The sequence below is a fragment of the Pholis gunnellus genome, assembly GCF_910591455.1.
Source record: "Pholis gunnellus genome assembly, chromosome: 8".
Taxonomy (NCBI): domain Eukaryota; kingdom Metazoa; phylum Chordata; class Actinopteri; order Perciformes; family Pholidae; genus Pholis; species Pholis gunnellus.
Window position 1 is genome coordinate 27,609,012 of NC_136534.1, and position 22,174 is coordinate 27,631,185.

General features: G+C 36.7%; 1 protein-coding gene across 5 annotated transcripts in view; it reads right to left on the minus strand.

Annotated features, from left to right (window-relative positions):
- Positions 1–6,201: 6,201 nt before the first annotated feature.
- Positions 6,202–22,174, minus strand: part of col6a4a (collagen, type VI, alpha 4a) — a 47,403-nt gene continuing 31,430 nt past the window's right edge. For 2 of the 5 annotated variants that reach the window (XM_079165110.1, XM_079165106.1), the window contains 19 exons: positions 22,143–22,174; positions 21,598–21,660; positions 21,416–21,478; positions 20,793–20,855; positions 20,473–20,535; positions 20,343–20,393; positions 20,220–20,255; positions 19,982–20,044; positions 19,232–19,294; positions 18,811–18,846; positions 18,699–18,735; positions 18,598–18,609; positions 16,343–16,836; positions 15,470–15,560; positions 11,777–12,430; positions 11,602–11,689; positions 11,324–11,484; positions 9,120–9,167; positions 6,202–7,860 (listed from right to left, as the gene is read on the minus strand). The exon at positions 22,143–22,174 is cut by the window's right edge and continues 4 nt beyond it. In XM_079165110.1, the coding sequence (XP_079021236.1) occupies positions 7,685–7,860; positions 9,120–9,167; positions 11,324–11,484; positions 11,602–11,689; positions 11,777–12,430; positions 15,470–15,560; positions 16,343–16,836; positions 18,598–18,609; positions 18,699–18,735; positions 18,811–18,846; positions 19,232–19,294; positions 19,982–20,044; positions 20,220–20,255; positions 20,343–20,393; positions 20,473–20,535; positions 20,793–20,855; positions 21,416–21,478; positions 21,598–21,660; positions 22,143–22,174 (2,294 nt within the window). In that variant the 3' untranslated portion in view covers positions 6,202–7,684. Of the gene's footprint in view, positions 7,861–9,119; positions 9,168–9,208; positions 9,411–11,323; positions 11,485–11,601; positions 11,690–11,776; positions 12,431–15,469; positions 15,561–16,342; positions 16,837–18,597; positions 18,610–18,698; positions 18,736–18,810; positions 18,847–19,231; positions 19,295–19,981; positions 20,045–20,219; positions 20,256–20,342; positions 20,394–20,472; positions 20,536–20,792; positions 20,856–21,415; positions 21,479–21,597; positions 21,661–22,142 lie in introns of those variants that run through there. The other 3 variants (XM_079165107.1, XM_079165109.1, XM_079165108.1) reach the window with 3 other exon arrangements.

Below are 22,174 nucleotides of genomic sequence, written 5' to 3' on the forward strand. Positions count from 1 at the left end.
TTAGTTACTTTACTTTTTTAGTTACTTTTAAAGTTACTTTACTTTTAAAGTTACTTTTTTAGTTACTTTACTTTTTTAGTTACTTTTTTAGTTACTTTACTTTTAAAGTTACTTTTTTAGTTACTTTACTTTTAAAGTTACTTTTAAAGTTACTTTACTTTTAAAGTTACTTTTTTAGTTACTTTACTTTTAAAGTTACTTTTAAAGTTACTTTACTTTTAAAGTTACTTTTTTAGTTACTTTACTTTTAAAGTTACTTTTTTAGTTACTTTACTTTTAAAGTTACTTTTTTAGTTACTTTACTTTTAAAGTTACTTTTTTAGTTACTATACTTTTTTAGTTACTATACTTTTTTAGTTACTTTTAAAGTTACTTTACTTTTAAAGTTACTTTTTTAGTTACTTTACTTTTAAAGTTACTTTTTTAGTTACTTTACTTTTTTAGTTACTTTTAAAGTTACTTTCCTTTTAAAGTTACTTTTTTAGTTACTTTACTTTTAAAGTTACTTTTTTAGTTACTTTACTTTTAAAGTTACTTTACATTTAAAGTTACTTTTTTAGTTACTTTATTTTTATTTGAAAAACTCTTATTCCGTATCCCTGTAGTGTTGATTCAGAGTAAGCACTGCATTAATTACAACACCTTGCACATTTGGAAAACCAAAACTACACATATCTTTAATTTCAACCAACATATAAACAGTACAGTACACTACCTTACAGGTTTGGCGAATAGAAGTCTGTGTTCAGTGCATAATGTGCATGGCATGGGAGAAGATACATTCATCACCAGGTTGACCACAGCTGGCCGCTTCACTCCTCTGTGTCGGAGCTGTCTGCTGCGTCGGTGTTGTGGGTCAGCATGTAGTTGTCGATGGAGGGGCAGTTGTGGATGGAGTAACGCAGACGCTCAGCGAGGATGACCTGGCTCGTGTAAGGGGGCAGGCGAAACAGGAAGAAGCAGGTCTGTGCAGTAGGGAGGCCGTTGAGGGGCTGTAGGACATGATTGGGGGAAAAGGTTTAGTAGTTTGTACTATTGATATGTTTGCCCTCGTCAACAGGCTCGTTATTTCCGTTAGCGATGACCTCACCCTATCAACCTTGATGATTTGGAACTTCTGCGTGATATCAGCTGGGTTGGAAGGCAACCTGGACCGGCCAGAGACGAAACGGAGGAAAAGCACTCGCTCCTCATTGGTGAACTCCTCCAGGCTACCTAATGTTCATCAGGCCTTATCCCGCCTTTCTGTCCTGCTGTAAAACTGTCACCTTACTCTCCTGATATCAAAGCCTTTTTGTACTACTGCACCTGACCTGTATATAGTTTGATTTATTTTAGGTACTGAAGTTGTAAAAGTTCCTTTTAAAAGAAAATGCCTTTTGTAAATAGTAATTACTGCAATTTAAATATTTTCCTTTATTGTTTTTATATTATGCATATAAGAACATGAAAGTGTATTTTATTAGAGACGTATTGTTTTTACCTTGTTTTCATCGGTCAGTTTATGTATTGGATGCTTCTGGACTTCCGTGTGTTCAGTGAATTATGTGCAAATGCAGTAAAGAAAAGAATTTAATGATGAAACCCAATTGTGTTTTTTCAGTTTGTTCTACTGGGGTTAAAGTCGAAAAACAGTCCAAAAAGTCATTCAATCAGGAGAGACTTCAATAGAATTTCACAATAATTTATTACACATTGTACAAATGTGAATAGTGCAACGTCTTTGGCGATTGGACTCCATCCTGAAGGAAGACAATCGATGTTGATGAAGGGAGTTGCTGCGGAGTTATAAACAGCATAGTATAGGATGTCGAAAAAAGTCATGAAAAAGTCAGTGTACCATGTCGAAAAGTCATAACTTTACTTAAGTTACTTTATTTTTAAAGTTGCTTCTTTAGTTACTTTACTTTTAAAGTTACTTTTTTAGTTACTTTACTTTTTTAGTTACTTTTAAAGTTACTTTACTTTTAAAGTTACTTTTTTAGTTACTTTACTTTTAAAGTTACTTTTTTTGTTACTTTACTTTTAAAGTTACTTTTTTAGTTACTTTACTTTTTTAGTTACTTTTAAAGTTACTTTACTTTTAAAGTTACTTTTTTAGTTACTTTACTTTTTTAGTTACTTTTTTAGTTACTTTACTTTTAAAGTTACTTTTAAAGTTACTTTACTTTTAAAGTTACTTTTTTAGTTACTTTACTTTTAAAGTTACTTTTTTAGTTACTTTACTTTTAAAGTTACTTTTTTAGTTACTTTACTTTTTTAGTTACTTTACTTTTAAAGTTACTTTTTTAGTTACTATACTTTTTTAGTTACTTTTAAAGTTACTTTACTTTTAAAGTTACTTTTTTAGTTACTTTACTTTTAAAGTTACTTTTTTAGTTACTTTACTTTTAAAGTTACTTATTTAGTTACTTTACTTTTAAAGTTACTTTACATTTAAAGTTACTTTTTTAGTTACTTTATTTTTATTTGAAAAACTCTTATTCCGTATCCCTGTAGTGTTGATTCAGAGTAAGCACTGCATTAATTACAACACCTTGCACATTTGGAAAACCAAAACTACACATATCTTTAATTTCAACCAACATATAAACAGTACAGTACACTACCTTACAGGTTTGGCGAATAGAAGTCTGTGTTCAGTGCATAATGTGCATGGCATGGGAGAAGATACATTCATCACCAGGTTGACCACAGCTGGCCGCTTCACTCCTCTGTGTCGGAGCTGTCTGCTGCGTCGGTGTTGTGGGTCAGCATGTAGTTGTCGATGGAGGGGCAGTTGTGGATGGAGTAACGCAGACGCTCAGCGAGGATGACCTGGCTCGTGTAAGGGGGCAAGCGAAACAGGAAGAAGCAGGTCTGTGCAGTAGGGAGGCCGTTGACGGGCTGTAGGACATGATAGGGGGAAAAAGTTTAGTAGTTTGTACTATTGATATGTTTGCCCTCGTCAACAGGCTCGTTATTTCCGTTAGCGATGACCTCACCCTATCAACCTTGATGATTTGGAACTTCTGCGTGATATCAGCTGGGTTGGAAGGCAACCTGGACCGGCCAGAGACGAAACGGAGGAAAAGCACTCGCTCCTCATTGGTGAACTCCTCCAGGCTACCTAATGTTCATCAGGCCTTATCCCGCCTTTCTGTCCTGCTGTAAAACTGTCACCTTACTCTCCTGATATCAAAGCCTTTTTGTACTACTGCACCTGACCTGTATATAGTTTGATTTATTTTAGGTACTGAAGTTGTAAAAGTTCCTTTTAAAAGAAAATGCCTTTTGTAAATAGTAATTACTGCAATTTAAATATTTTCCTTTATTGTTTTTATATTATGCATATAAGAACATGAAAGTGTATTTTATTAGAGACGTATTGTTTTTACCTTGTTTTCATCGGTCAGTTTATGTATTGGATGCTTCTGGACTTCCGTGTGTTCAGTGAATTATGTGCAAATGCAGTAAAGAAAAGAATTTAATGATGAAACCCAATTGTGTTTTTTCAGTTTGTTCTACTGGGGTTAAAGTCGAAAAACAGTCCAAAAAGTCATTCAATCAGGAGAGACTTCAATAGAATTTCACAATAATTTATTACACATTGTACAAATGTGAATAGTGCAACGTCTTTGGCGATTGGACTCCATCCTGAAGGAAGACAATCGATGTTGATGAAGGGAGTTGCTGCGGAGTTATAAACAGCATAGTATAGGATGTCGAAAAAAGTCATGAAAAAGTCAGTGTACCATGTCGAAAAGTCATAACTTTACTTAAGTTACTTTATTTTTAAAGTTGCTTCTTTAGTTACTTTACTTTTAAAGTTACTTTTTTAGTTACTTTACTTTTTTAGTTACTTTTTTAGTTACTTTACTTTTAAAGTTACTTTTAAAGTTACTTTACTTTTAAAGTTACTTTTTTAGTTACTTTACTTTTAAAGTTACTTTTTTAGTTACTTTACTTTTAAAGTTACTTTTTTAGTTACTTTACTTTTAAAGTTACTTTACTTTTAAAGTTACTTTTTTAGTTACTTTACTTTTTTAGTTACTTTTAAAGTTACTTTTTTAGTTACTTTACTTTTTTAGTTACTTTTAAAGTTACTTTACTTTTAAAGTTACTTTTAAAGTTACTTTACTTTTAAAGTTACTTTTTTAGTTACTTTACTTTTAAAGTTACTTTTTTAGTTACTTTACTTTTTTAGTTACTTTTAAAGTTACTTTACTTTTAAAGTTACTTTTTTAGTTACTTTACTTTTAAAGTTACTTTACTTTTAAAGTTACTTTTTTAGTTACTTTACTTTTAAAGTTACTTTTTTAGTTACTTTACTTTTAAAGTTACTTTTAAAGTTACTTTACTTTTAAAGTTACTTTTTTAGTTACTTTACTTTTTTAGTTACTTTTTTAGTTACTTTACTTTTTTAGTTACTTTTAAAGTTACTTTACTTTTAAAGTTACTTTTTTAGTTACTTTACTTTTAAAGTTACTTTTTTAGTTACTTTACTTTTAAAGTTACTTTTTTAGTTACTTTACTTTTTTAGTTACTTTTAAAGTTACTTTACTTTTAAAGTTACTTTTTTAGTTACTTTACTTTTTTAGTTACTTTTTTAGTTACTTTACTTTTAAAGTTACTTTTAAAGTTACTTTACTTTTAAAGTTACTTTTTTAGTTACTTTACTTTTAAAGTTACTTTTTTAGTTACTTTACTTTTAAAGTTACTTTTTTAGTTACTTTACTTTTTTAGTTACTTTACTTTTAAAGTTACTTTTTTAGTTACTATACTTTTTTAGTTACTTTTAAAGTTACTTTACTTTTAAAGTTACTTTTTTAGTTACTTTACTTTTAAAGTTACTTTTTTAGTTACTTTACTTTTAAAGTTACTTTTAAAGTTACTTTACTTTTCAAGTTACTTTTTTAGTTACTTTACTTTTAAAGTTACTTTTTTAGTTACTTTACTTTTTTAGTTACTTTTAAAGTTACTTTACTTTTAAAGTTACTTTTTTAGTTACTTTACTTTTTTAGTTACTTTTTTAGTTACTTTACTTTTAAAGTTACTTTTTTAGTTACTTTACTTTTAAAGTTACTTTTAAAGTTACTTTACTTTTAAAGTTACTTTTTTAGTTACTTTACTTTTTTAGTTACTTTACTTTTAAAGTTACTTTTTTAGTTACTTTACTTTTAAAGTTACTTTTTTAGTTACTTTACTTTTAAAGTTACTTTACTTTTAAAGTTACTTTTTTAGTTACTTTATTTTTATTTGAAAAACTTATTCCGTATCCCTGTAGTGTTGATTCAGAGTAAGCACTGCATTAATTACAACACCTTGCACATTTGGAAAACCAAAACTACACATATCTTTAATTTCAACCAACATATAAACAGTACAGTACACTACCTTACAGGTTTGGCGAATAGAAGTCTGTGTTCAGTGCATAATGTGCATGGCATGGGAGAAGATACATTCATCACCAGGTTGACCACAGCTGGCCGCTTCACTCCTACTTTTAAAGTTACTTTACTTTTAAAGTTACTTTTTTAGTTACTTTACTTTTTTAGTTACTTTTTTAGTTACTTTACTTTTAAAGTTACTTTTAAAGTTACTTTACTTTTAAAGTTACTTTTTTAGTTACTTTACTTTTAAAGTTACTTTTTTAGTTACTTTACTTTTAAAGTTACTTTACTTTTAAAGTTACTTTTTTAGTTACTTTACTTTTAAAGTTACTTTTAAAGTTACTTTACTTTTAAAGTTACTTTTAAAGTTACTTTACTTTTAAAGTTACTTTTTTAGTTACTTTATTTTTAAAGTTACTTTACTTTTAAAGTTACTTTTTTAGTTAATTTACTTTTAAAGTTACTTTTAAAGTTACTTTACTTTTAAAGTTACTTTTTTAGTTACTTTACTTTTAAAGTTACTTTTAAAGTTACTTTACTTTTAAAGTTACTTTTTTAGTTACTTTACTTTTAAAGTAACTTTTTTAGTTACTTTACTTTTAAAGTTACTTTTAAAGTTACTTTACTTTTAAAGTTACTTTTTTAGTTACTTTACTTTTAAAGTTACTTTTAAAGTTACTTTACTTTTAAAGTTACTTTTAAAGTTACTTTACTTTTAAAGTTACTTTTTTAGTTACTTTACTTTTAAAGTAACTTTTTTAGTTACTTTACTTTTAAAGTTACTTTTAAAGTTACTTTACTTTTAAAGTTACTTTTTTAGTTACTTTATTTTTATTTGAAAAACTCTTATTCCGTTATTTTAGCAGTTTCCTCGCAAAAAGGAGGTGCTTGGGATTCTGGCAACATATTGAAATTTTGCACGCACGCCAGAATTTGCGAAAATGCCAGTCTGATTTGGGTGTCCAGCTGCGTTATGAAATATTGGCTCGCTAGCGCCCCCTATTGAGTAGCCCCAACATTGGGTTTCATCTAGCTGTATGAAATTTGGTAGGTATGTGGAACGTGATGGGGCGTACAAAAAAATCCTCTTGGAATTTTCCACTAAACCAAACAGGAAGTCGGCCATTTTGAAGTGTATGACGTTTTTGGACCGTTTCAAGGCATCATACTTTAACGAACTCCTCCTAGAGATTGAACCCGATCGACTTCAGACTTGGTCAGTATGCTCTTGAGACCTTGGCAGTGAAATGTTACTCAAAGATCAAAAAGCAGACATCTGCAGGCCAATTTTTAATCATAGTCATAGCGCCACCTACTGGTAACAGTAAGTTAAAGACTTTATACTTTGCCTTGTTTCTCTGAGTAGGTAAATTATATCAACATCAAACTACTTCCACACAAATATAAGAAGTTCATAATGCCAGTTCATGAAGCTTTTGATGTTTGCAGCTTTAATTCACTTTGATCCTTTACAAGATTATCTGGCTCTTATTTTCAAAGTTTGGTTCATCAGTTGAAGCCAGGAAACGAGTCTGAAGTCAGGAGACAAAGGAGACGAGTCTGAAGTCACTCGTTTCGTGGCTTCAGACTCGTTTCCTGACTTCAGACTCGTCTCCTTTGTCTCCTGACTTCAGACTCGTTTCCTGACTTCAGACTCGTCTCCTGACTTCAGACTCGTTTCCTGACTTCAGACTCGTCTCCTGACTTCAGACTCGTTTCCTGACTTCAGACTCGTCTCCTGACTTCAGACTCGTTTCCTGACTTCAGACTCGTCTCCTGACTACTACGATGACCAAACTGTGAAAGTAACATTCAGATGTTTGCTGAATTTCTGGAGGCTGAAGTACAAACACTTATTTATAATAAAACGGTAAAAAATAACGGTTTGATATCTTTCATCATAAACACTTTAAGAATTGGAGAAAATTCAAGACAATAAGGTTTTACAATAAAATGAATCGACCATCTTTACCTGCAGAGTTACGTTCAAACATTTATGATGGTTCCATCTTTCACTGAAAAACACTTCAATGTTTCTAATTTCTGACTCAAAACTTCTTCATAAAAACACCTGAAAAGAAGTGAGCGTCCGTCATGTTCATCAGTTTAGTGTTAAAAGAACAGAACAAACATGTTGAAGAGCAGGTTTTAAATCACTGATTTTTAAATCATGAGTCGAGGGTTTTAAATCACAAATAGGTTTTAAATCCTGAATTAAGGGTTTTAAATCCCGGAGAAGTTGCTTTGCTGCGTTTCCTTGAAGATGCACACATTGGTGGTTTGTCCTCCTCCTCATCGACTCTTCCTCCTCCTCATCGACTCTTCGTCACACAGACGTTCTCACACTCCTCTTGAGTCTTGAAGCGATTCTCGTTGCCGCCGCAGCCGCCGAACCAGAAGCGAGAACATTCCTCCTGCTGGCTGTCGAAGAACCACATCATGGTGTAGTTCTGACAGCTGCCTTGGTCCTGACTGAGGAGACAGCTGTCTGTAACAAGGACAGGTCGTTTAGTTCATACAGGTATTCATTTAGGTTATACAGGTGAGTATTTAGTTTGTACAGGTGAGTATTTAGTTTGTACAGGTGAGTATTTAGTTTATACAGGTGAGTATTTACGTTGTACAGGTGAGTATTTAGTTTATACAGGTGAGTGTTTAGGTTGTACAGGTGAGTATTTAGTTTATACAGGTGAGTATTTAGGTTGTACAGGTGACTATTTAGTTTGTACAGGTGAGTGTTTAGTTTGTACAGGTGAGTATTTAGTTTGTACAGGTGAGTGTTTAGTTTATACAGGTGAGTATTTAGTTTATACAGGTGAGTATTTAGGTTATACAGGTGAGTATTTAGGTTATACAGGTGAGTGTTTAGTTTATACAGGTGAGTATTTAGTTTATACAGGTGAGTGTTTAGTTTATACAGGTGAGTATTTAGTTTATACAGGTGAGTATTTAGGTTATACAGGTGAGTATTTAGGTTATACAGGTGAGTATTTAGTTTATACAGGTGAGTGTTTAGTTTATACAGGTGAGTGTTTAGTTTGTACAGGTGAGTATTTAGTTTATACAGGTGAGTGTTTAGTTTGTACAGGTGAGTGTTTAGTTTATACAGGTGAGTGTTTAGTTTGTACAGGTGAGTGTTTAGTTTATACAGGTGAGTGTTTAGTTTGTACAGGTGAGTATTTAGTTTATACAGGTGAGTATTTAGTTTGTACAGGTGAGTGTTTAGTTTATACAGGTGAGTATTTAGTTCATACAGGTGAGTATTTAGGTTATACAGGTGAGTATTTAGTTTATACAGGTGAGTGTTTAGTTTATACAGGTGAGTGTTTAGTTTGTACAGGTGAGTATTTAGTTTGTACAGGTGAGTATTTAGTTTGTACAGGTGAGTATTTAGTTTATACAGGTGAGTATTTAGTTTGTACAGGTGAGTATTTAGTTCATACAGGTGAGTATTTAGTTCATACAGGTGAGTATTTAGGTTATACAGGTGAGTATTTAGTTTGTACAGGTGAGTATTTAGTTCATACAGGTGAGTATTTAGTTTGTACAGGTGAGTGTTTAGTTTGTACAGGTGAGTGTTTAGTTTGTACAGGTGAGTATTTAGGTTGTACAGGTGAGTATTTAGTTTGTACAGGTGAGTATTTAGGTTGTACAGGTGAGTATTTAGTTTGTACAGGTGAGTATTCATTTAGTTGAATATCTTTCCTTCTTTTGGAGTCAAAGAGCTGGAACAGGTGCAGAGTTTACCTTTAGAGACGAAGCTGACGAGCTCCGGAGTCGGCAGGATGTTTGGGTCTGGAACAGAAACAATCACAAGTTTAGGGTATTTGATCAGCGTCAGGGTCTCTTCCTTCAGTCAGGACTTACTATGAGCGCCACATGTCCGGAAACATTCTAGTTCTGTGTTAAAGCGGTTGGCGTTACCGCCGCAGCCACCGAACCAGAAGGGAGCGCATGCAGCGACGTCTTTATCAAAGAACCACACTCGGACATAGTCGTCACACTGGAGACCAGTATCAGCATCCAGCTGACACTGGGCTGAAAGCAGAACACACACATTTACTACGAACACGGAGAACAATCCTCCTCCTCCTCCGACGACGACATGTTCTACTTTAATTTGATATTAACATGAAGCTGAAATACATGTTGAGAACTCATGCTGATGAACATGAATCATTCCAGACAGACACAGCAAACGGGTTTAGTCCAAGAGTTTGATAGAATCAAATGTTAATAAAAGAACAAATGAAATACTGGTGATAACAACAACAAAGAGATGTGATCAACAGAAATATGAAGCATGCGTTTAGTAACTCAATGAGAGGAAAACTGCAGCTCTGAGGCTTTAAAGGTTTACATTAGTTTTAAGTGACTTGATATTATGGGTTGTAATGACCACTTCAGCCTCTAGGCGGCACTAGCAGTTTAAAACGTGGAGTTCAAACAGTCACCCGACCTTTCCATTGGTTTTATTGTTTTAGTTTTGGTGTGCGATATATTAATGCATGTATATTAAAACTACAGGTGTCGATACATAATACTAGTTGGTGACCTGTCACAATATGTCATAAAACATGTCATAAAGAAGTCATAGTATAGTCGTTAATGTATAGTGTAGTATGATTGGCTTTCTGTTTGTTTCTGATATGAGAGGTAGGAATTAGTCCTGCCGAGTGTTTTCATATTGACTCCTAATTGTTTGGTATGACCATGTTTTCCTGACGTCACAACATTTTGAGAAACTTCTTATCTTTGAGATGAGCTGAAAATAAACAACTGTCACTTTCAATTCTATTCAGACTCTTTCAAATGCTTTAGTTGTCGAGTTATTGTCTTCATTTTCCCTATTTTTAGAAAGGGAACGTAAAAAATAATGTCATGAAAAATTACAAAAAATTATGCAATAAAGTCACAGTATAGTATGAAATTATTTAATAAATCGTAAAACTGTGGTTGGACTGTGGTTGGACTGTGGTTGGACTGTGGTTGGAGTGTGGTTGGAGTGTGGTTGGAGTGTGGTTGGACTGTGGTTGGACTGTGGTTGGACTGTGGTTGGACTGTGGTTGGACTGTGGTTGGACTGTAGTTGGACTGTAGTTGGACTGTGGTTGGACTGTGGTTGGACTGTGGTTGGACTGTAGTTGGACTGTGGTTGGAGTGTGGTTGGACTGTAGTTGGACTGTGGTTGGACTGTAGTTGGACTGTAGTTGGACTGTAGTTGGACTGTGGTTGGACTGTGGTTGGACTGTAGTTGGACTGTGGTTGGACTGTGGTTGGACTGTGGTTGGACTGTAGTTGGACTGTGGTTGGAGTGTGGTTGGACTGTAGTTGGACTGTGGTTGGACTGTAGTTGGACTGTAGTTGGACTGTGGTTGGACTGTAGTTGGACTGTAGTTGGACTGTGGTTGGACTGTGGTTGGAGTGTGGTTGGACTGTAGTTGGACTGTAGTTGGACTGTGGTTGGACTGTGGTTGGACTGTGGTTGGACTGTAGTTGGACTGTGGTTGGAGTGTGGTTGGACTGTAGTTGGACTGTGGTTGGACTGTAGTTGGACTGTAGTTGGACTGTGGTTGGACTGTAGTTGGACTGTAGTTGGACTGTGGTTGGACTGTGGTTGGACTGTGGTTGGACTGTAGTTGGACTGTAGTTGGACTGTGGTTGGACTGTAGTTGGACTGTAGTTGGACTGTGGTTGGACTGTGGTTGGACTGTGGTTGGACTGTAGTTGGACTGTAGTTGGACTGTGGTTGGACTGTGGTTGGAGTGTGGTTGGACTGTGGTTGGACTGTAGTTGGACTGTGGTTGGACTGTGGTTGGACTGTGGTTGGACTGTAGTTGGACTGTAGTTGGACTGTAGTTGGACTGTGGTTGGACTGTGGTTGGACTGTGGTTGGACTGTGGTTGGAGTGTGGTTGGACTGTGGTTGGAGTGTGGTTGCTGTGTGGACTACCGTTGGACAGGGAAACAAATGTCTGTCCGTCTCCTCTGGTCAGACTGTCGGTGATGTCCAGCTGGCCGGTCTGAGCTCGTCCTCCCGTCTGCTCTTGAAACCTCTCCTCCTTCTCCCCGAAATGTTCCTCGTCCTTCGCTGTCGTCCCCTGACTGGATGCACTATATCAGTTAGTATTAGTAGTCTTTACAGTCAAAATCATTTATACGATACAGAGTTATCAAAACATCTGCAGATTAACGGACTTTTGTTTTTCTATCATCACGGTCACATGTTACCTGTTTATGAATATATCTCCTTCATTTGGTTCTCTCAGCTGGTCACATGTCCGTTTTAAAGGAGGAGGAGGATACGTGTTCGTTCCCTCTGAAATAAACACCGATACACAGAAACAATGAGAAGAACTGAATGAAGAGCTGGTGTCTGGATGACAAACTGTGGGTCTGGTCTTACTGTTGAGGGCGGAGAGGAAGACCCTGAAGAAGCGCTGGGCGTAGCCCTGCTCCTCAGCCTTCAGACGGCCCATGTGGATCAGGTGCTGCTGAACCGGTGGACTGGCCAGCTCCTCCACCTGCGTCCGGTCGTAGCGATCGCCGACCGTCACCACGAACAGCGCCGCCCCCTCACACTTGGCCTTCTGGGAGATGTAGCGCAGCTTGGCTCGGTCCTCGTGAGCCGTCCGGGTGCCCACCACGGCCAGCAGCACCTTCCTCCTCCGGGGCTGGCCGGCCTTCAGCAGCACCTCCTTCAGGGTGAACTCCAGCGCCCGTCCCAGTGCCGACGAGCCGCCCTGCTGCGTCATGTTCCGGATCAGGTGGTTCCTCATCAGGGCGCTGGTCTGGTAGGTCCCGAGGCCAAACCCTACCTCGGTATCCCGGGTGCCGCTCTGTTGGACCACGGCCACCCGGGCCTGGTTACCGGCCCTGCGGGGCTGCGGGCTCACGACCAGCTGTTCCACCAGAGAGCCCAGCAGCTGCTGGACGCCGGCGTACTCGTCCGCCTGCACCTCCCTGGAGCTGTCCACCACCATGACCAGGTCCATGTCCACCTCCTGAGGCTGCACCGGTTCCTGGATGAAGGCGCACTGCTCCGAGCGCTGGCAGGGGTCTGAAGAACAAAGAACCAGTTCTTATCCAAAAACCTGATAAATGTTTGCTGACCACAACACAATAAACATTCTCATCTTTGCGTCAAGTAGTTATGAGAGTTCAGAAGTGCTCGTTAAATAGTCTCACAGCAGACCAGCACCACGTCACCGGCTTCAAGAGGGTTCAACTGTGATGAGTCGAGCTGATGTTGGATGTGTTCTAACTCTACTGAACTAAAGAGTTTAGTTAGAACGTCTACTGAACTAAAGAGTTTAGTTAGAACGTCTACTGAACTAAAGACTTTAGTTAGAACGTCTTCTGAACTAAAGACTTTAGTTAGAACGTCTTCTGAACTAAAGACTTTAGTTAGAACGTCTTCTGAACTAAAGACTTTAGTTAGAACGTCTTCTGAACTAAAGAGTTTAGTTAGAACGTCTACTGAACTAAAGACTTTAGTTAGAACGTCTACTGAACTAAAGACTTTAGTTAGAACGTCTACTGAACTAAAGACTTTAGTTAGAACGTCTACTGAACTAAAGACTTTAGTTAGAACGTCTTCTGAACTAAAGACTTTAGTTAGAACGTCTACTGAACTAAAGAGTTTAGTTAGAACGTCTACTGAACTAAAGACTTTAGTTAGAACGTCTACTGAACTAAAGACTTTAGTTAGAACGTCTTCTGAACTAAAGAGTTTAGTTAGAACGTCTACTGAACTAAAGACTTTAGTTAGAACGTCTACTGAACTAAAGACTTTAGTTAGAACGTCTACTGAACTAAAGACTTTAGTTAGAACGTCTACTGAACTAAAGACTTTAGTTAGAACGTCTTCTGAACTAAAGACTTTAGTTAGAACGTCTACTGAACTAAAGAGTTTAGTTAGAACGTCTACTGAACTAAAGACTTTAGTTAGAACGTCTACTGAACTAAAGACTTTAGTTAGAACGTCTTCTGAACTAAAGACTTTAGTTAGAACGTCTACTGAACTAAAGACTTTAGTTAGAACGTCTTCTGAACTAAAGACTTTAGTTAGAACGTCTACTGAACTAAAGACTTTAGTTAGAACGTCTTCTGAACTAAAGAGTTTAGTTAGAACGTCTACTGAACTAAAGACTTTAGTTAGAACGTCTACTGAACTAAAGACTTTAGTTAGAACGTCTTCTGAACTAAAGACTTTAGTTAGAACGTCTACTGAACTAAAGAGTTTAGTTAGAACGTCTACTGAACTAAAGAGTTTAGTTAGAACGTCTACTGAACTAAAGACTTTAGTTAGAACGTCTACTGAACTAAAGAGTTTAGTTAGAACGTCTACTGAACTAAAGACTTTAGTTAGAACGTCTACTGAACTAAAGACTTTAGTTAGAACGTCTACTGAACTAAAGACTTTAGTTAGAACGTCTACTGAACTAAAGACTTTAGTTAGAACGTCTACTGAACTAAAGAGTTTAGTTAGAACGTCTACTGAACTAAAGACTTTAGTTAGAACGTCTACTGAACTAAAGAGTTTAGTTAGAACGTCTACTGAACTAAAGAGTTTAGTTAGAACGTCTACTGAACTAAAGACTTTAGTTAGAACGTCTACTGAACTAAAGAGTTTAGTTAGAACGTCTACTGAACTAAAGAGTTTAGTTAGAACGTCTACTGAACTAAAGAGTTTAGTTAGAACGTCTACTGAACTAAAGACTTTAGTTAGAACGTCTACTGAACTAAAGAGTTTAGTTAGAACGTCTACTGAACTAAAGACTTTAGTTAGAACGTCTACTGAACTAAAGACTTTAGTTAGAACGTCTACTGAACTAAAGACTTTAGTTAGAACGTCTACTGAACTAAAGACTTTAGTTAGAACGTCTACTGAACTAAAGACTTTAGTTAGAACGTCTACTGAACTAAAGACTTTAGTTAGAACGTCTACTGAACTAAAGACTTTAGTTAGAACGTCTACTGAACTAAAGACTTTAGTTAGAACGTCTACTGAACTAAAGAGTTTAGTTAGAACGTCTACTGAACTAAAGAGTTTAGTTAGAACGTCTACTGAACTAAAGATTTTAGTTAGAACGTCTACTGAACTAAAGACTTTAGTTAGAACGTCTACTGAACTAAAGAGTTTAGTTAGAACGTCTACTGAACTAAAGACTTTAGTTAGAACGTCTACTGAACTAAAGAGTTTAGTTAGAACGTCTACTGAACTAAAGATTTTAGTTAGAACGTCTACTGAACTAAAGACTTTAGTTAGAACGTCTACTGAACTAAAGAGTTTAGTTAGAACGTCTACTGAACTAAAGACTTTAGTTAGAACGTCTACTGAACTAAAGACTTTAGTTAGAACGTCTACTGAACTAAAGACTTTAGTTAGAACGTCTACTGAACTAAAGAGTTTAGTTAGAACGTCTACTGAACTAAAGACTTTAGTTAGAACGTCTACTGAACTAAAGACTTTAGTTAGAACGTCTACTGAACTAAAGACTTTAGTTAGAACGTCTACTGAACTAAAGATTTTAGTTAGAACGTCTACTGAACTAAAGACTTTAGTTAGAACGTCTACTGAACTAAAGAGTTTAGTTAGAACGTCTACTGAACTAAAGACTTTAGTTAGAACGTCTACTGAACTAAAGAGTTTAGTTAGAACATCTACTGAACTAAAGATTTTAGTTAGAACGTCTACTGAACTAAAGACTTTAGTTAGAACGTCTACTGAACTAAAGAGTTTAGTTAGAACGTCTACTGAACTAAAGACTTTAGTTAGAACGTCTACTGAACTAAAGACTTTAGTTAGAACGTCTACTGAACTAAAGAGTTTAGTTAGAACGTCTACTGAACTAAAGAGCATCTGTTAGTGAAGAACACGTTCTACTTTTACTCATGTAGACTTGTCCTCTCACGTCTGATGGACGGTTCAATAGTAGCGTACCTGCTATCATGCTAACAGACTGATGCTAATGTTAACGACCCTCCTGATGTAAAGAAACAGACTCGTTCCTTCATGACAGAGCTGGAGAGCTGTAATGATATGAGCCTGTTTTCACATTGTAGTAAATGATGATGAGCATGAGCTTCATCTCACCGTAACAGACCGCACAGCTCTGGACCTTCTTCAGGTCAGCAGCCATGTTTTTACCCAGAACGGTGAAGATGGAGCGTCCCGAGTCATCGACCTGAGGAGACACAGCAGCTGTGGTTATTCTCCAAACATCTTTCTATATCATCATAACAATTATAATCATGATAATGATAATAATAATAATGATAATAATTAAAATAATTATAATATTGTAATAACAATATTATCAATAATAATGATAATAACCATAATAAAAACTATAGTCATAATTACAATTATAATAATGATAATGATAATAATAATAATAATAACGATCATAATTATAATAATTATAATAATAATAATGATAATAATTAAAATAATTATAATAATTGTAATAACAATATTATCAATAATAATGATAATAACCATAATAAAAACTATAGTCATAATTACAATAATAATAATGATAATAATTACAATTATAATAATAACAATAATCATAACAATAATTATAACGACAATAATATTATTATTAATAATAATAATAATTATAGTAATAATGATAATAATAAAAACAATAATAATACAAATAATTATAACAAGAATAATAAAAACAATAATAATAACTAATAAACAATGACTTCTAATTTTACTAAAGAGCTGTCGGCAAGTTTTATTTATTTATTACATTTAATTCATTTCTTTTCTGTCTTTTTTTAAGAGTTACGTTATTTTAGTTTTGTACTGTGTTAAAAATGTGAAAACTAGACAAAATATAAATCATACAAAAATAAAATAATAGTGAGTGTGACAATGAAACGTGATCAGGACGTTCAGTTTGAGTAAGAGAAGAATAAAAGAAAGACTTTATTTCTCTGCAGAGCTCAAACCTACCTCCAGGGCTCGACCGACAGCCGGAGCGTTCTTCAGAGAGATGACTGCCGGGACGATGCCGAGGGCCCGGTACTCCATCACGGCCGTGATGATGTCGTTAACGTCCTGTGACGGCCCGTTAGAGAGGAAGACCGCCACCTTCCTCATCGTCACTCCCGATCGGACGCGCTTGAAGACGTTCTGACCCACGAAGCGCATGGCGGCCCCCAGCTGGCGCCGGTTGGACGTCCTCTCCAGGGCGATGTTCTTCACGGACTCGATCAGCTGAGTCTTGCGGCGGTAGTCCTGGAAGCGGATCAGGTACTTGGTGTAGGCGCTGTAACCCACCACGGCCACGCGAGCACCCGTCGGACAGTTGCTCTCTGAGATGGTGACGTCCTCCAGCAAGGACAGGAGGACAGAGCGCTGCCTCTCGAAGGCCGCCGGGGTCACATCCTCCGACATGTCCAGACCCAGCACCAGCTCGGTGGGGTAGGCCGGGCACTCGGACTGACCTGAACACCAACAAAGAAGAGTTCATGTTGAGGAGAAGAAAGTGAAGCTAAGGCCCCATCACTGTCCACACTGAGACTCTCAGATGGGTTGTCCCACGATCCAATCGTCTCCCTCATAGAGTTCATGCCGACATCCTGTTGGTTTGTTCCCTAAACCTAACTGTTGGTTTGTTCCCTAAACCTAACTGTTGGTTTGCTCCCTAAACCTAACTGTTAGTTTGTTCCCTAAACCTAACTATTAGTTTGTTCCCTAAACCTAACTGTTGGTTTGCTCCCTAAACCTAACTGTTGGTTTGTTCCCTAAACCTAACTATTAGTTTGTTCCCTAAACCTAACTATTAGTTTGTTCCCTAAACCTAACTATTAGTTTGTTCCCTAAACCTAACTATTGGTTTGTTCCCTAAACCTAACTATTAGTTTGTTCCCTAAACCTAACTGTTGGTTTTGTTCCCTAAACCTAACTATTGGTTTGTTCCCTAAACCTAACTATTAGTTTGTTCCCTAAACCTAACTGTTGGTTTTGTTCCCTAAACCTAACTGTTGGTTTTGTTCCCTAAACCTAACTATTAGTTTGTTCCCTAAACCTAACTGTTGGTTTGTTCTCTAAACCTAACTATTGGTTTGTTCCCTAAACCTAACTATTGGTTTGTTTCCTAAACCTAACTATTAGTTTGTTCCCTAAACCTAACTGTTGGTTTGTTCTCTAAACCTAACTATTGGGTTGTTCTCTAAACCTAACTATTGGTTTGTTCCCTAAACCTAACTATTGGTTTGTTCCCTAAACCTAACTATTAGTTTGTTCCCTAAACCTAACTGTTGGTTTTGTTCCCTAAACCTAACTATTGGTTTGTTCCCTAAACCTAACTATTAGTTTTTTCCCTAAACCTAACTGTTGGTTTTGTTCCCTAAACCTAACTGTTGGTTTGTTCCCTAAACCTAACTGTTGGTTTGTTCCCTAAACCTAACTATTAGTTTGTTCCCTAAACCTAACTATTCGTTTGTTCCCTAAACCTAACTGTTGGTTTGTTCCCTAAACCTAACTGTTGGTTTGTTCCCTAAACCTAAATATTAGTTTGTTCCCTAAACCTAACTGTTGGTTTTGTTCCCTAAACCTAACTGTTGGTTTGTTCCCTAAACCTAACTATTAGTTTGTTCCCTAAACCTAACTATTAGTTTGTTCCCTAAACCTAACTGTTGGTTTGTTCCCTAAACCTAACTGTTGGTTTGTTCCCTAAACCTAACTGTTGGTTTTGTTCCCTAAACCTAACTATTAGTTTGTTCCCTAAACCTAACTGTTGGTTTTGTTCCCTAAACCTAACTATTGGTTTGTTCCCTAAACCTAACTTTGGTTTGTTCCCTAAACCTAACTGTTGGTTTTGTTCCCTAAACCTAACTATTGGTTTGTTCCCTAAACCTAACTGTTGGTTTGTTCCCTAAAGTTCCCTAAACCTAACTGTTGGTTTGTTCCCTAAAGTTCCCTAAACCTAACTGTTGGTTTGTTCCCTAAAGTTCCCTAAACCTAACTGTTGGTTTGTTCCCTAAACCTCACTTTCGTTTTTAACATAATTGTGAACACATTGTGATGACTAACCAGACTAAAGCAGATAAACACAGATATGAAACCTCCTCTAACGTTCTGTGACGGTGATTCACTTTTTATTTTATTTGTATAACTTCTGTAGCCTTCGTCTTGATGTGATGATGAAGATTTGTTCTGTACTCACCAGACCTCTGCTAGTTAGTTAGAATGGAGATACGTACCGAGGGAACACGCTGTGGAGGAAGAGTAAACATTACTTATGATATGATTAAAAACAATGAAAACAGAACATTTAGCTTCTTGTTGTTCTTCGTTGACTCACCACAGTTGTCTCTGATGTAGGTGATCAGCTGACACTCCTAAAAACACAGAGGACGTCCTGAATAAAGACTCAGTGAAATGTTTCATGTCCTGTAACTTTAAGGGGGACTTACAGTCATGGCTTTTCCTCCAGGAAGACCTCTGGGGCCCTGGAAGAGTTGAAGAAGAAACAACTTTAACCTCTTAAATCTCTTCATATGGTTCATAAATATATAACTTATGATATAACAGATAGTTCAGGACTTAAGGTGGTCTGTCACATAAATATATCCTCCTTAAGGTGGTATTGCATCTAATGATTTCATGAATAATGAATCTTCAAATTATTATTAATTGTGAAAAATAGCCATGATTTTCCCCCAAAGCCAAGGTGACGTCTTAAAATGTCTCGTTTTCAAAAACCCAAAATATTTCAAATGATGTAAAAGAAAGAGAAGCATTTAATCTTCACAGGTTTTGACTTGTTTGCTTAATTAAAAAGTCACTAAAACAATGACCTGATGCTGATGATGCTGATGATGAAGATAGACTCACCCTGTAGCCTGGAGATCCCGGTTCTCCAGACACGCCTGATTCTCCCGGCCTGCCCGAGTTCCCCTGCAGAGATCAGATCCAACAAACAGATGACGAATGAAGCAAAAACATCACGTGTGGACATCACCCTGGACACAAACTGTTTGTGCCCGTTTCATCTGGCAGGAGGCTGAGCTCCATCAGGACCAAGACCTCCATCAGGACCAAGACCTCCATCAGGACCAAGACCTCACGACACATGAACACTTTCTTCCCTTCCGTCGGGCTCATCAACAGAGCCCGGGTCCCCCACTGACTATCATCCTCAGGACAATCCCTACCGGTCACTCCTCCGCTCATCCCTTCATATTCACCCTTTTACACCACACTTACATCTCACTTATTTGTTCGTTTGTGCACTTTATTATCTTATATTTCACTTTATTTTATATATTTTTCTGTAAATGTTAATATGTTTCTACTTTCCCGTCATGTTCCTCGTATGTTCAACGATGCAATAAACGCTTCTGATTCTGATGTTAGCTGTTAGCTGTTAGCTGTTAGCCAAACACAATGAACGTGATCTGTTTTGGTCACTAGCGCCCCCTGCAGGCTGTTCAGAGCAGTGAGTGAGAATGAAACAGGTCATTAAAGGTGATCTAACACCCAGAGGTAGCAGTGAGTATGAAGCAGAATATGATGCTGTCACTGTTCACTCAGTCACAGCAGGTCTCATTATGGTGGAGAACATGAACACATGTTAACACTCACGCCTCGTCCTCGGTTCCCTTTACGTCCTGGATGTCCTTCAGTTCCCTTCAGGCCGTCCTCACCCTGAACACAAACACAACTCATATTTGACTTCTGTATCATCTCTGAAGATCTAAACTCCTCAGTACGACTCACAGGAACAGTCAGCTTGAAGAGTTAAGCTCTCAGTATTTCTCCACCAGCTCGTTACTTTAAAGTGAATGATACGTAGATCCTTGACCTAAGTGATGAGACTCACCAGGAGACCGGGGTAACCAGGGAAACCAGGATCTCCCTGTAACGAGAAGGAGATGAACATTCAGTATTAAACCCGTCGTGAGTTCCTTCCAAGAGACAAGACGATGAGAGGACCGTCTCCTACCTTCACGCCTTTAGATCCTGCAGGTCCAGAACCATCTCTGCCGTCCTGACCCTGAGACGTGGAGAGTCAGAGGATCCAGATCACATGACGTCAACATGAAACAGGAAGTATGAATGTTTCAGCTCCTTACCGGCATTCCTCTGGGTCCTTGTGAGCCTGGAACACCTTTGTCACCTGCATCTCCTGGTTGGCCCTTCATCATCATCATCATCATCATCATCATCATCATCATCATCATCCAACAACAACAACTTGTCATCACAAGACACCAAACACAACCAGACCACTAAGCATGACGTTATATAATACTATTATAATAATAATAGTAATAATAACAGTAATAATATATAATAACATCAAATCCTCACACAGAAAGCGTGAGAACAGAATGAGAGAAACACGATTAATAATCCATAATGGGGTTGGTGGTGATGTTATTGATCCACAGACCTTCTGTCCGTTGACTCCACGTCGTCCTGTGGACCCTGGTCCTCCAGCTGATCCTGGTCCTCCCTGCAGGAAAACCAACAGAGTCATCTGAGGATCCCTGAACGCATCACATGTACTTATACATCACTTTATATACATATACATCACTTTATATACATATATGTACATATACATCACTACATATATGTACATATACATCACTTTATATACATATATGTACATATACATCACTTTATATACATATATGTACATATACATCACTTTATATACATATATGTACATATACATCACTTTATATACATACATATACATCACTTTATATACATATAAAGTGATGTATATGTACATATACATCACTTTATATACATATACATCACTTCATATACATATATGTACATATACATCACTTTATATACATATATGTACATATACATCACTTTATATACATATACATCACTTCATATACATATATGTACATATACATCACTTTATATACATATATGTACATATACATCACTTTATATACATATATGTACATATACATCACTTTATATACATATATGTACATATACATCACTTCAAACCTTTCAACTTCTCTTATCACCTGTTGATAGTGAACTCACCTGAGGACCAGGAAGTCCAGGGACCCCTCTTGGTCCAGGTTGACCTCTGACTCCTCCAGGACCCTGCAGAGACCACATGGACCCAGTTAGACCTGAGACGAGTCTTCTAGTCTGAACTCTGTACTCAGTTAGACCTGAGACAAGTCTTCTAGTCTGAACACTGATCTTCATTCATCACTCACCTGAGGACCTGAAGCACCGTAGATACCCTGAAGTCCTACAGCTCCTGGTCCTCCTGGTCCTCCCTAAAGATAAGATCAGATAATCCTGTATTAGTCCCACAGGGATCACAGCAGCAAAGTGGACAGAGCAACAAGATACAGAGCAACAAGATACAGAGCAACAAGATACAGAGCAACAAGTACAGAGCAACAAGATACAGAGCAACAAGATACAGAGCAACAAGATACAGAGCAACAAGTACAGAGCAACAAGTACAGAGCAACAAGTACAGAGCAACAAGTACAGAGTAAAAACCAGAGCAACAAGTCATATCAATAAGTCATAAACAGTACGAGTATCAACGAAGTCAAAAAGTACAAAAAGTACTAAATCCACAGTAACTAAGTATGAGTAAAGAGCTAAAATACTATAGTATTATATATACAGACAGAGTATTTGTATTGCACATAAAGGACACACACACATACACACACACACACACACACACACACAGTGTAAACAGGATGTGTGTGTGTGTGAGTTCCTCATCCTCTTCATCTCTTACCTTCTCACCGAGCGCTCCTCTTCTTCCATCTG